At 37.0% G+C, this 15,041-nt stretch overlaps 1 protein-coding gene across 20 annotated transcripts in view; it reads right to left on the reverse strand.

The window, feature by feature from the left end:
• The window catches only part of Gphn (gephyrin), a 410,619-nt gene that overhangs the window by 67,810 nt on the left and 327,768 nt on the right, over positions 1-15,041 (reverse strand). For all 20 annotated transcript variants that reach the window (XM_076921909.1, XM_076921924.1, XM_076921922.1 and 17 more), the window contains one exon: positions 292-384. In XM_076921909.1, coding sequence (XP_076778024.1) covers positions 292-384 — 93 coding nt within the window. The remainder of the gene's footprint in view (positions 1-291; positions 385-15,041) is intronic.

Genomic DNA, 15,041 nt, shown 5'->3' on the forward strand with positions numbered 1-15,041 from the left:
GGTTTCTCTGAGCCACATTCATAATAAGTAATGGTGTTTTTAATTTGACCTCTATGTATGTATTTATAATAAAGGATTTTCATAGGACTGTATAATATTTTCCCTGCAGAATATTAATCAAGATTGTGTGAAAAATATATAGGTACAGATTAGCAGGTTTATCAGTGAGTGAAATAACTGTGACAATTGGGAATAGATATAAGTTTTCAGGAATAAGGATAGAGAAAAAAATGTAGAAAAATAGAGTATGAGTCTGATGACCCTTAAAAAAAAAACCAACAACTTATTTACCTCGAACAGCATAGCCATCTTTTACTGATGCTGGGAATGGGGGTAGGTTGTCTTTTGCATATACATCTTGAGCAAGGACTCGCCCCATTCCATCTGAAAGAAAAGAAAGATTTATGAATAATGGAGGCAACAGGTAAGCAATCATTCATAAATAAGATGGGCACAGTGCCTGTGTCACATCTTGTCAATGGGCTCAGGCAGACCTTCTGATTTCCATCCCAAGGAATAGTAGACAGAAGAGATGCATCCTGGTTTCTAGATCATATATGGTCAATTTTTAGTAATGCTTATAGCAATTATCTAAATATGAATTGCTATACAGTAAGAAAAGATAAGCTTAGAAGATATGCCATGAATCTTTTGAGAATTCAAGTATTATATTCTTCAAAAGAAAAACCAAATTTAAACATTTTCATATTCATAGACCCAGAAATTTCCCTTCTATTATATCTTAAGATTTTATCTTCATGAAGATCTTTAGTACTGAGTTGTTTATATTAGTAAATATAGAAAGAAACCAAAAGGCCAATAATATATTGAAGTAAACAGTGACATCAATCTCATGATAAAATATGGGACTAAAGTAACATTTATAAAGAATACTCATGGACAGATGAAAATTTCTTTTTTTTTTTTTTTTTTTTTTTTCGAGACAAGGTATCTCTGTATAGCTCTAGCTGTCCTGGAACTCACTCTGTAGACCAGGCTGGCCTCAAACTCAGAGATCTGCCTGCCTTTGCCTCCCAAGTGCTGAGATTAAAGGCGTGTACCACCACTGCTCGGCCAGACAAAAAATTCTTCAAAAGATATATAAACATGTAAAATTATACACGCACTACACTATATAAAAATATAAAGGCTGTTACTTTAAAATGTTAGTTCTGTTTTTTCTCTGTTATAGTTTTTGGCAACAGTTTCAAATTTTAGCTTTAATACAACAAACATGTTATTCTTACAAGATTTCTTCCCAATCATTTCATTTGAATTTAAACCTTTCATTTTGGCTTCATTAACCCAAGTGATTTAATGATGATTAGAGTATCAATAATGTATGGTATAATTCAAATGGATTAATGAGTAATTCCTTAAATTCTTTATTGAGTCTTGGACCTTAAAACCAAGGCAAGTACCAGGATTTGATTGCTATGAGGCATTTGTATACTTTATAATATCTCATTGTTTCCATTGGGTTTGACTTTAGCCACTGAGGGCCTATTGCTTTCGAGATTTAGGACCTAGAAGTACAGAGATCTTTTTTACTTTTGTACCCTAATTCATAAAGATACCGACTCTTACTTTTTAGAGCACAGAATCTTGAATTGGAAGGAAGAATTTGGTAGATTTTAGGTTCATATATTTCCAGAAGGTTGAATCTCTTCTGGACCTATACTTTCCAAGACAAGGAAATATAGTGAGACCATAGGTCTGATTCCTATTCACACATTTTTTTTTCTTTCTTTTCAGTGTCTTCCTTTGTAGCCCAGGATGGACTTAAACTCAATTTCCCCTATTTTATCTCTGATTTGTAGAATTACAGGTATAAGCCACCAAACCTTGCTGGAATATCAGTTCCTAAATGAACCAGAAGTTATAAGGCAGTCATTAATATTGAACCAGTATGATAGTTAACCTCCAAGAGTGGTTCCTTAAATATAACCGGTTTGGCCTGTGGTGGTAGGTCAAAATACAAGCTCTACACCTACTTTTATATTAAGAGAATGTCTTTGCTGGGATCTTAAATATTAATTATTAATGGCTAGCTGCGTGCTGACTTTAATCCCAGCACTCAGGAGGAAGAGGTAGGTGAATCTTTGTGAGTTCAAAGCTAACCAGGTCTACAGAATAAGTTTCAGGAGAGTCAGGGCTACACAGTGAAACCCTGTCTTAAAAATCCAAGAACCAAAACCAAACCAAACCAAACTATAATGGTCAAAAATCAAAGTTAACACATGGGTTGCATTTTTCTGGCAGCTGGCCCTTAGTAGGCTTATTGATATCTAATAAAATGCTTACTAACATTTTAAATTTACTAAACAGTACCATGTACAAAGTGTCACCTAATCCTACAATAATGAAGAAATGTATTTGTCGAAATATAGAGAATATGTATCTGTAGAGTACTCAGCCATAGATGGGATATCTATACCACAACTACTGCCCACAAAGCTCAGTGGGTATCATGGAAGAAGAGGTGGAAGGAATAGAAGAGCCAGAGGCTGGAGAGGATTGGGGAGGAATGTTGTTTTCTGGGCATGACATGAATGCTGACACAGACACAGCACCTGTGAACTCATAGCAGCAGTGGGCAGCCTGCACACTCACAAAGCAGCAAATATTCAGCAAGGCTCCTTTTATTCCCGTAGTCCTAGAAGTCAGGGACAGAGCAATGACTAGGCTATTCGAAGACTATTGATACAGGTATCTGCAGGTTTCATAATGGGTTAAAATATAAGTGAATGAGTTAACATAATGCTCTAATAATCTGCTTTAAGTGATATGCTCACTTGTGCTCTAAGAAGACAGGCAGGGTTGTGGGTCAAAAATAGGTAGTCTTTTTAGGTTGTAACAGGAAACTTGTATCTGATTCAGCTTCCTATTGATAATTATAAGAAATGCCATAGTAGCCTGAGTACTAGTGTTTCATTTTTTAATACATTTTAAAGATACACTTTCTTTACTTTATGCAAGCATGAATTTCTGCCAAGGCCATGCTTGTTATGTCTTGTAACTGGGGATATGTATTGTTGTGAGCTACCACATGAGTGTTGGAAATACAAGTTGGGTCCTCTAGAAGAACTCTTGGCACTAGACCATTTCTCCAGGTTTCTAGTAAGTACTAGTGCTTTTGCACTGGGATGAGTCTTTATAGATTAAAATGGCTATAAATAGACATACATGTGTATAAAATCCAAAAAATTTCAAGCCTGACTATGAGAAAACACTTGTGTTTTCTCTCTATCTTGGAGAAAACCTTAAAAGATACAGGTTTTACAGGGAGGTGAAAAAATCTGTTTTTCAGGGAATGTTATTAAGTTCAGGAAGTAAAAACCTTAAAAGCTCTAGCAAGACTCTGAAATGGACCAGATATCCAGGCCCTTCTGTCTCTAAGCAGTATCTAAGCAGTATCTAAGCAGTAAGGGCTGCTGAGAGTCTCTTAACCATTAGAGTGGCCTGAAAGAGACAGAGACTAACCAAGCTGCGTAGAAGAGACTCAGGCCAGTTGAGCTGCTTGGAAGAAGCAGAGACTAGCCAAACTTCCTGGAAAAGACATTCTCCAACCTGTGAGCTGCTTGCTAGTCATGCAGTACTTTCCAGGTTTCCCGCTTTTGTGAGCTGTCACCAGTGATAGTGTGTGCTTTTGATGATTCAGTAATCATTAAGTCACTTGTGCTCCTGTACGTAGCCTCTCACCCGTATTCCTATAAACAACCCCAAAGAAACTTTGGTGGCATCCCTACTTTGGCTTCTCACCGGTTCCCTATATGGGATGTGTAGATGTTTGTTCATGTTGCCCTAGAAATCATGCTATACAACATCTTCCATCAGCATATTTAAAGTTGAGTATATTCTGAAAGCTTAGACATTGTTATGCCTGTGTAAATTTCAATGCTTTGTTTGTTTTAATAATTTATACTGTAATCGGGACATACACCTCTCATTAAAACATTAGCTACACTGGAGCATACAAGCTGAAAACTCTTGGAAGTGTGAGAGAAGATGGCCAACCCAGATGTGGCCAACAGAGGCTCCTTACACATTAATAAGGGAAGCTTCTAAAGGGAAGACAGTTCTTAGCAACATCTGACGCTTGGTTAGTCTAGGTCCAGTAATAGCCTAAATGGAATAACAAATAACCTAAAATTAAAATTCCACCCTCCAGCTGGCAGACTCTAATATTAAAAGACCTACAAAGAAGCCAGTCCAACACGTTGTCTTTCTTTTGCTTCTCATGTCCTCATGTTTTCCAGTTTAAGTGAATTTTATTTTACTTTATGTGCATAGTTATTTTGCCTGCATGTATGCATGCATGTCTGTCTGTCTGTTTGTCTGTCTGTCTGTGGTCACTTGCATTCCTGGCATCTACTGAGGCCAGAAGAGGGTTTCAGATCTCCTGGACTGAAGTTTTCAGTTGTTATGCTGTCATGTGAGTCCTGGGAATTCAATCTGGGTTCTCTGGAAGAACACAGTGCTTTTAACTGCTGAGCCATGTCTCCAGCCCTTCCCTGTTTTCTTTGGTATGTTTCATTTCCATTGTCTCTTTATATTACTAATTTATGTTTTTACATTTATTTTAATTCATTTTAACTTTGTAGCATACTTTATATTAATTTTGCTATTTCATTTTTAGATTATGAGATTATCATATTTCACCCTTCCCTTTCCTCCCCCCAAACCCTCCTGTACTCCCTGCCTTGTTGAATTTCAAACTCATAATAACCCTATCAAAAAATGGGGTATAGAACTAAGCCAAGAATTCACAACAGAGGAATTTTGAATGGCTGAGAAGTACCTAAAGAAATGTTCAATGTCCTTAGTGATTAGAGAAATGCAAATCAAAACCACCCTGAGATTCCACCTTACACCAATCAGAATGACTAAGATAAAAAACTCAGGTGACAACACATGTTGAGGCTGTGGGGAAAGAGGAACACTCCCCCATTGCTGGTGGGATTGCAAACTGGTACAACCACTCTGGAAATCAATCTGGGGGTTCCTCAGAAAAGTGGAAATAGATCTACCTGAAGACCCAGCAATACCAATCCTGGGAATAAACCCAAAAGATGCCCCACCATACCACATGGGCACATGCTCTACTATGTTCATAGCAGCCTCATTTGTAATCGCCAGAAGGTAGAAACAACCCAGATGTCCCACAACAGAAGAATGGACACAGAAAATGTGGTTTATTTACACAATGGAATACTACTCAGCTATTAAGAATGAGGACATCCTGAGTTTTGCAGGCAAATGGATGGAAATAGAATATATCATCCCGAGTGAGGCAACTCAGACCCAAAAAGACATGCATGGTATGTACTCACTAATAAGTGGATATTAGCCAAAAAAAAAAAAAAAATACAGAAGACAAGATACAGTCCACAGAACTCAAAAGGTCAACAAGCTGAAGGGCCCAAGTAAGGAAAGCCTCAGTCTCACGTGGGAGGAAGTAGAAAGCAAACACAAATGGGGAAGGAGAGAGGAGCCACAGAGGGTAACTTGATCTGGCATTGGGTGAGGGAAGAGGACTGAAGCCCTGAGGGCTAGCAGAAAGAATGGAAAGAGACAACCTTGGGAGGTGGGAGGTTGGGAGGACCCTCCAGAAGGCACCAGAAACCTGGGGAGTGAGAAACTCTCAGGACATAAAGGGAGGGACCTTGGATAAAATTCCTAACAGTGGGGAGGGGGAACTTATAGAACCCACCACAAGTAGAAAAACAGGGCATCAAGTGAGGGATGGGGTTGCCAACCTACAGTCAAAACTCTGACCCATCATTGTTCCTGTCTGAAAAAACTACAGGGATGGAAATGGAGATGAGCCTGGGGAAAAGAAGGTCCAGCAACAGGTCCAAAGTGGGTTCCAGCTCAAGGGGAGGTCCCAAGGCCAGTCACTATTACTGGGGCTATGGAGCACTCACAAAAAGGGACCTATCATGACTACCCTCCAAAAAGACCCATCAAGCAGCCGAAAGAGTCAGATGCAGGTATTTGCACCTGACCAATGGACAGAAGTTGGTGACCTTCTGTGGTTGAATTAGAAAAAAGCTGGAAGAAGCTGAAGAGGAGGGGGAAACCCTACAAAGACCTGCACTCTCAACTAACCTGGACCCCCAAGATCTCTCAGACACTGATCCACCAACCAGGCAGCATACACCAGCTGATATGAGGCTCCCAACACATATACAGCAGAGGAATGCTGGGTCTAGACTTAGTCAAAGAAGATGCACTTAACCCTCAAGAGACTTGAGGTCCCAGGGAGTGGGGCAGTCTAGGGGGGTGGAGACATCCTCTTGGAGACAGGGGTGGAAGGTGTGGAGGTGTGGGGGAGGGTGGGGAGGGAGGTATGTGATGTGGAACAGTTAGAGGGTGGACTGGGATGGGGGGTTGTTGGGAGGCGACTTTTAGCAGAAAGTGGCTATCAGCTTTGCAGCCATCTTGAACCATATACCCTGACATGAGACTTGGATTACAATAGCCTACAACAGCTGAGCACACTCTGATAACATCTTGCTTTAGATACCCAGGACTTTCCTTGGGTGTGTGAGACTTAAAGGTGTATGAGATTAAAGGTGTGACTTAAAGATCAGATTTAGAGACAAGACCTAAGGGCATGACTTAAAGGCGTGACCAAAAGGCATGGCTTAGAAGTGAGACATATAAAAGGCGAGAAGCAGACAGGAGAGGAGAGAACAATTTGGAGTAACAGAGATTCAGACACTAGGAGTAGGAGTAGACATTAGACACTTGGAATAGAACGGATGGAGTACAACTAGGAACTAGAAGGAGTACAACTAGGATCTAGAAGGAGTACAACTAGGAACTGGGAACTAGGAACTAGGAACTAGGAACTAGGAACTAGGAACTAGGAACTAGGAACTAGGAACTCAAGACTTGGGACTTGGACTAGGAAGAGAGACTGAAGAATAAACGGGATTAAAACACACTCTGTCTGGTCTCCATTCTTCCAGTCCGTCCTCACTCTCTCTCTTGCTGAACCCCGACCCCAGGACCGGAGCGGCAGCTTGGGCGGGGATACAGTGGCCGCCAAGTGCGGAGTGGAGAGGGCCTCAACATTTTAGGCTACCCAAAGTGGGCCAGCCTAGGCCCCAACAGGGGGTAAAGTCTGGACTGTAAAGAAAGATTAAAGAATAAATAATGATTAAAAAAACCATGTAAGTTAAAAAAAAAAAAAGAAAAAAAAGAAAAAAAACCCCCAAACAAACAAGAGAGTCAAACTCAAAGTCAAACTAAGCAAAAAGAAGAAAAAGATCCTAACCAATAAAATTGGGCATAAGAAGAGAACATTTAAATAGCTAGCAATGGAAACCAAAGGATCATCAGGGAGTTCTTTGAAAATCTATATTCTAAAGAGATGGTAAATTAAGAAGAAATTGATACATCCTAGACACATATGACCTGTGAAAATTCAATCAAAATCACAGACAGTTTGAACAGACCTATAAAAAGGATGGAGGCTGAAGGTTTTCCTACAAAGAAAAGCTTAGGACAAGATAGATGGAAGCTGATTCCTATTAGACTTTTAACGAAGTATTACCCCCAATGATATTTAAATTATAGAGTAAAGGAGGAAGGAGAAACAGTATAAGGTCATTCCATGAGACCAGTATAATACTTTTGTTACCTACACAAATGAGGGTTAGAACAAAAAGGGAGAACACTATGAGTCAACTTCCCTAATGCATATAGATGCAAAAAACACTCAATATAAACAATACTTGTAACTGATTCAACCATACATTTAAAAAGACAGCCAAGACCAAGTTAATTTTGATCCATGGATAAAATTATAGTTCAACATTCCTAAATCAATACAAGTAGTGCAGCATAAACATACAAAGGTTTGGAAATCACATGATAATCTGAATAGCTGTAAACAGTCTTTTGACAAAGTTCGACATTCATGATTAAAAAAAACAAAACAAAAAACAAAAAACAACCCCCCCTCCCAAAATCCTGAAGAAATTAGGAAGAGGAGGAACAAACTTCAATACTTTACTCTAAAATTAGGAATGAGATACTTACTTTCATCATTTTATTTGATACAGTGCTAGAGTCTACACTAGATTAATAAAGCAAGAGAGGAAATATCACTAAGTAAAGAAAGTAAGGAGTAAAAAAATTCAAATTTCCAGGTGATATGATTTGATACTTAAAGACGTTATAGATTCTGTCAGAAAACTACACAATCTGATAAACATCTTTAGCAAAGTGTTAAGATACAAAAACAATGAACATTTAAAATAGTTTTTGTATACCAATACTCAACCTGTTGACAAAGAAATCAAGAAAAATTGCCTTACTGCTAGCATAAGATTCCTAGAAATTAAACTATTCAAGAGTTGGACCACTTCCACAAGGGAAAATTTAAAAATAGTGATTACAGAAATTGAAGAAGACATGAGAAGATAGAAAGACCCCTCAGTTCACAGAATAGAAAATGACTGTATTGCAGATTCAATGGAATCCCCCACCTTTATCACAGCAATATTCTTCAATATTATTAGTATGAAAATATAAAAAAAAATTCTAAAATTCATACAAAAGTACACACACACACACACACACACACACACACACCCCGGACACTAACATCCCCATAAACCCCTAAAACAAAACAAATGCAAAATCCCAAACCAATCCAAAACCAAGCCCCAAACCACCATTACCACAACAATAATAAACCCCAAATAAGGAAAACATTCTAGGCAAACAGACAAACAAACCACCACCACCAAAACAAAAAACAATACACAAAACAAAACAAAACCCCAGAAACCCAACAACAACAACAACAGTGCTGGCGGGTTCATAATATCTGATTTTAAATTATACTATTGACCCATAGTTGCAAAGCCAATATTGTACTGGTAAAAAGACACACACACACACACACACACACACACACACACACACACACACACACACACACACACAGAGAGAGAGAGAGAGAGAGAGAGAGAGAGAGAGAGAGAGAGAGAGAGAGAGCAAGCGAGCTAGCTGATGGAGTAGAATTGAGGACCTAAAGATAAACTTCGAAACAGCTACAGCCATTTTTGTTTTTCCCTTTTTACAAAGTTGCCAAAAACATAGTGGAGAAAAGACAGCCTCTTCAATATAAATGATAAATGGTGTCTTAGTTAGGGTTTCCATTGTTGTGAAGAGACACCATGACCAGTAACATCCATTATTCTATATTCTGATAATTTGAAAAATTTACTGACACCATTGTGATAGCACTGAAACTGTAACATTTAAAACCACCGTTATACCCAATGTATGTGAGAGGCTACTGACATATTGTGCTCACTAACAGTTGAGAAGACAGTCTTGACATATATGCTTACTTGGCCATTGGTAGGAACAATATTAAGACCATGGATTGACAGCTACTAGGAAATGATGAATAGACTTGGGTCATTATTTAAGAGCCTTTAGAGTGAATTTAACATAGTTGAAACTGATTATTTATTAGACACTAAAGCATTTAATATGTTCAATGACCTATTTCTTCTCTTGAAAGACTAGACAAAATTTTGGTTCATTGTATATATTATTTAAGTATTACAGGCTTCATATGTATAGGCTTAGAAAGACTAATAGGTTTAGAGTAAAGATATCCATTGGAAAACATTAGCATGGCAACGAATTTATGGCTAATCTTGAAATCCTGTATATGGAATACAATAATAAAGTATCTATGTTTATGAAATAAAACATATTGCATATTCAAAGTGCTAGTAAGTACATTTGCATTTTTCCATCTAAAATACTCATTACATGCCAATATGGTGAAAGTGTAATGGTTCACATTATAACATAGAAGGTTTATTTTATCACTATAGTTTAATTTATTTCTATGTATGAAATAGTTTTTAAAAGTTTCCAAAATGTTTCTGAGGTCATAGAAAGTTGTTTCAATTATAAGTCATTTTAGTAATACTAATTACTTTTAGTATTATTCCTTAATATTTATTTGCCTCTATGTGTATATGTGTATATGAGTGCACATACCATGTTTGTGGAGGTTAGAAGACAACTTGCAGGAGTCTGGTCTCTGTCTATATGTGGATCCTAGGAATCAAACTCAGGTTGTCTGGCATGACATCAAGTGTCTTTCCCATCTCTCCTGTTGCTAGTAGCAACCTCCTTAATTGCTATCCTTCAACTTGTCCTATGCTCTACAGGGGAAGATACTATAGAATATTTTGTAACCATGTAGTACAGTACTATAAAATAATCCCTAACGTCTACAGCATTGATTCATTTGCTTTAGGAATAAGGCAAAGACATAGTGTTTTTTTTTTTTTTTGTTGTTGTTGTTTTGTTTTGTTTTGTTTTTGGAGACAGGGTTTCTCTGTATAGCCTTGGCTGTCCTGGAACTCACTCTGTAGACCAGGCTGGCCTTGATTCAGAAATCTGCCTGCCTCTGCCTCCCAAGTGCTGGGATTACAGGCGTGTGCCACCACCGCCTGGCTGACATAGTTGTTTAAGAGTTTTAACATTTATTTATTTAGTTCCTGTTACTGTGTATATGATACACTGCATGAATGGTTTTGGAGGTCAATGGAAGCAGCAGTAGTTGGTTCTCTCCTTTTACCATGTAGATTCTGTGGATCAAATTCAGGTCTTCAGACTTGGCAGCAACTGACTGCAAAAGATAAGGGATTTTGATACTGTTCTTTCTTAAATAATTTTCTTTTCATTTTAACTGTAGTATATTTCCATTGCTTATATTCTAGAGTTTAACAGTATTAACATAAATTATTTAACTTTAAGATAGTGAATAAAAGGACTGCTCAATAATCTATAACAAATAAGGTATGCATATTGAAAACAAAATAAGGTACCCAAAAGAATGGAAAATTAGTAATATTTAAATGTAAAACTTTAAAAAATCATAACTATACTTCATGAAACTTGGGTGTATCAATTAAAATCTTACTAAAATCAATTATTCCTCTTTTCTTCTAAGATAGGGTGTTCCTCTGTTGCCAAGGTAGGCTTTGATGTCATGACCTATCCTCCTAAGTATGGTATTTCAGCATCATATCTAGCAATGCTTGCTTTTTTGATTAATAGTGTATTTTATCAGAATTGCTTAATGAGATTTATAATATGCTCTTGTTTATATTTTTGTGTGTATGTGAGTATTATAGCAAAATTACAGTTGTGAGATATAGATGTCTGAACACATATGGAGAGCTACCAGGTGATATGCAATTTTTGAAGGTTAAGAACATCACAGTTATTTTCAGGTGAGATTATATACATTTACAAATCACAGACATATAGACAGTAGCCCCTTTTATATTCAGTTTTACTTTTTGTAGTGAGTTGTTCACCACTGACAGTTACTTAAAACATTAAATGAAAATTCCAGAAATCACTCAAAAGCTTAAAATTGTGTGCCGTTCTGAGTCCATTGATGACATTTTATATAAACTCACTCTGTCTTGCCTATGACACGAACTAGTTTTTCTTCTGAATATTCACAGTGCTATGTTCCTAGTAGAAGAACGCAGAAAGAAGACTAAAGATAATGATGTATTAGGATAAAGAAACTGCAGAATATAGTAAGCTGTAGACATTTTAGAGTTATAATGTGGCCATCGGCTAAAAGTGTAAGTATACCTAAAGGCAATGGTTTCAGCTGGCCATATTGGTAGGAAAAAAAATAGAAAAAGTTACAGCAAAGACCAGAAAAACCACTATACACAGTGTTATTTGTAAGTAAATAGCATTATTCTAAGTAAAAACAATATACTCCAGTGTGCAGGATCCCTTGGGAGAAGGAAGCTTCAGTGTTCATCATCTTTAGGGTCAATGTAGCCTTGGAATTCTGACTTCTGAGATCCCAACTATCAGTTCAGAATTGAGTTATACTGCTGTGGTTCTGACCTGATCTGATGTTTGGTATCCTGTTCCAACCAGTTTCATAGAATTGAAGGGGTGACTGGGGTTTTTACTTCTTTTGGTTGCCTTGGTGCTTACTCTGTAGCTCTAGCCTTGGTCTTGATGGCACATAGCCAAGACGAGATCACTTCAGTGATTCAATTTTACTATCAACACCAGCTTTTACTAATCCCCACTGCTGAGATTGATGCCAATATACTTCTAGAGAATAAAATATACCAACAGGCCCAGAAAGGGAAGTCAAAATGAAAAGACAAATCCACTCCAACAGATGTGCAAAGCAATAAACATGAAGAATATGACACAGCCACCATTCATGGCCCATCCCCAACTGACTAGTTCTTCGTTAAGAGTATGTAAAAGTACATATGTAGCTATAAAGCCTGGGAAATGATTCAAGGTTTTACTTTTTAAAAGAATTAGTGATCATATAGAAGATTCAAACAAAGAAATGCATTAAGGAAATCTATCCAAAACCTTGACAAAACATTATCCAAAGTGAGTGTACAGGTAAAATTCAGCAATCCCTCAAGACTCTTAGAAAAGGACTACAAACAAATAGAAAACAAAACCAAGCAACTTTAGATATTCCTATAGTGATAGGTAGACTAACTAGAAAGAGATTAAAAAGGAGACCCTAATTTCATAAAACAGACATTGCATGGTACAAAATCCACATACATTCTGACACAATAATAGCAGGGCTTTTGAATTCTCTATTCTCATATTTAGCCAGGTCTTTCAAACTACTACAATGAGACTTCAGAGCTAAACTATATTATGGATCAACTAGACTTGATAAAACAGAATAATCCAACCAATAGACAAAGAATACATGTCTTTCTCAGAATCACTAGGAACCTATTCTAAAATCAATCATATAACAGAACACAAGTCAAGTTTCAACATCATCATCATTATTATCATATGGGATAAAATTTGAAATCAACAATAACAGAAACTACAGAAAACACAAACATTCTTTGAGACTAAATAATATGTATTTGAACAAGCAGTGGCTCATCCAAGATATTAAGCAGGAGACCAAAAAATCCTGGAGAAATATGAAAATGAAAACAAGACCTATCAGATTTGTAAAGAAGGCAAAATGGCCAGGGTAGGAGGAAAGTAACCAGAATGCATTTTATACACATGTGAAACTGTCAAAAAATAAAATTATTTGACAAGGTCTCTATTTGAAAAGAGGAATTCGATGCAGGAAGTTTTAAAAACAATTTCCACTTGAACAGATTATTCACATGAAAATGGAATAGAGAATTGGGGTAGAGATGGTATGAAACCGCAAGGAACTTCTAATGTATAAAGCTAATAATGACCCAAATAAAAAACAGTGGCAGTGGGGATGAAGACCAGGAATACATTCAAGAGGCTATAGAAGAAAAAGTATTGCTACAAAGATAGGAAATTGAAGTTCAGTATCATGAAAACTTATTAGAAGGAAATATTTAATGAATATAGTGTTAGAATTTGTAGCTTAGTTAAGGTCTAGGCAGTGACAAGATAACAAAAATCACCTACTGATGGCACTTGAACTACTAACCTACATAAAGTAATATGAAATAAATACACAAACTATGAAAAGGGGCCAGTAATGCTTATAAATGAATTGACAAAAGGCAAGCTTACAAAAGAGGTGACAAAGAAGAGTAACTCTTTTGACTTTACTGTCTGCCCTAGATGATGAGGCAGTTCTATTTTTAGTCATCTTTCTTTGCATATGACATTGCATAGTGCCAGTCTTAGCAGATGTTTAGTCAATTTTTGTTGAAAAACTGAATTAGACCTTTATACATGTTCTAAACATCTAAATAAAATGTCTAGGTCTGATTATATGCTCTTGGGTATAAAAATGACCGGGTTGGATCCAGCTCAAAGGCTGACTGTTAACTTGGTTAGTATTTTTCATCATCATCTGTGGAAAGACTTGATAAATGCTAACCACTCATGCAGATTTTATTAATTGTGATCAATCTGCTCTAATGAAGAAGAGAGAGCAAATGAGAGAAGGAAGTTTTCTCCTGGTAGAAAATGAAATAGTTATTTTTAAATCTTTTTCTTGAAATTTCTGTGTGAATGTAACTTGGAACAGAGAATTTGATTTCTCTAAGAAACCAAACTGATCATGGGGTTCTCAGTGGAGGAGGCAGAGAGAAGACTGAAGGGGCTGATGGGGTTTGCAGCCTCACTGGAAGATCGACAATACCAACCAACCAGAGCTCCCAGGGTCTAAACCGCCAGCCTGGGAACATGCTTGGAGGGACCAATGGCTCCAGCTGTATATGTAGTGGAGGATGGCCTTGTCACACATTGGTAGGAGAGGAGGTCCTTGGTCCCTTGAAGGCTGGATGCCCAAGTCTGGGGGAATTTGAGGGCGGGGAAGGGGAAGTGGGTGGATGGTTGGGGGCACATCCTCATACAAGTAGCAGGAAGGGGGACGGGATAAGGGTTTTCTGGGGGGGGGATGGGGGAAAGGGGATAACATCTAAAATGTAAATAAACAAAATATCTCATTTTAAAAAAATAAGAAAGAAACCAATGTTAAGAGAAAGGCCAGAAATTACAGGGAACCAGGACTGGTTAGTTAATTTTTGTTATAAATATATTAAAATTTTAACAATCTACAGTTACATTTGTATTTTCTAAATATATTTGGGTTTGCATTACTACCAATAAGTAACTGAATATTCTGTATTTAGCAGTAAATGCTTTCATTAATACTGACTTCTGAAATAATTTCTGACAATTTCCTTGTTCTAGTGAGTTTCCTAACTTTTATTTCATTTAGCAGAGTAAAATGAAAACAACAGAAAATGTTAAATCTAAATGAATTTGAGTCAAAGATGTAGGATAAGTGGAAGCTGTTTAAACCTATTTTTGTCTAAGCAAAGCCAGGACAAAGGAGTTAGAACATGGCACCTACTATTTCACTAATTTCGGGTCTTTAACATCATTTGTTATGCCAACTACCATTATTGAAAATATTTTAATACTGGGACAGGAGAACCATTATTTAACAAAAAGAATATAAGTCTTGATACCTTACTCCTATTCCTTTTTTGCTTTTGAGTCTGAGTTTC

This window comes from Arvicanthis niloticus, chromosome 23, assembly GCF_011762505.2.
Source record: "Arvicanthis niloticus isolate mArvNil1 chromosome 23, mArvNil1.pat.X, whole genome shotgun sequence".
NCBI classification, from domain to species: Eukaryota; Metazoa; Chordata; class Mammalia; order Rodentia; family Muridae; genus Arvicanthis; species Arvicanthis niloticus.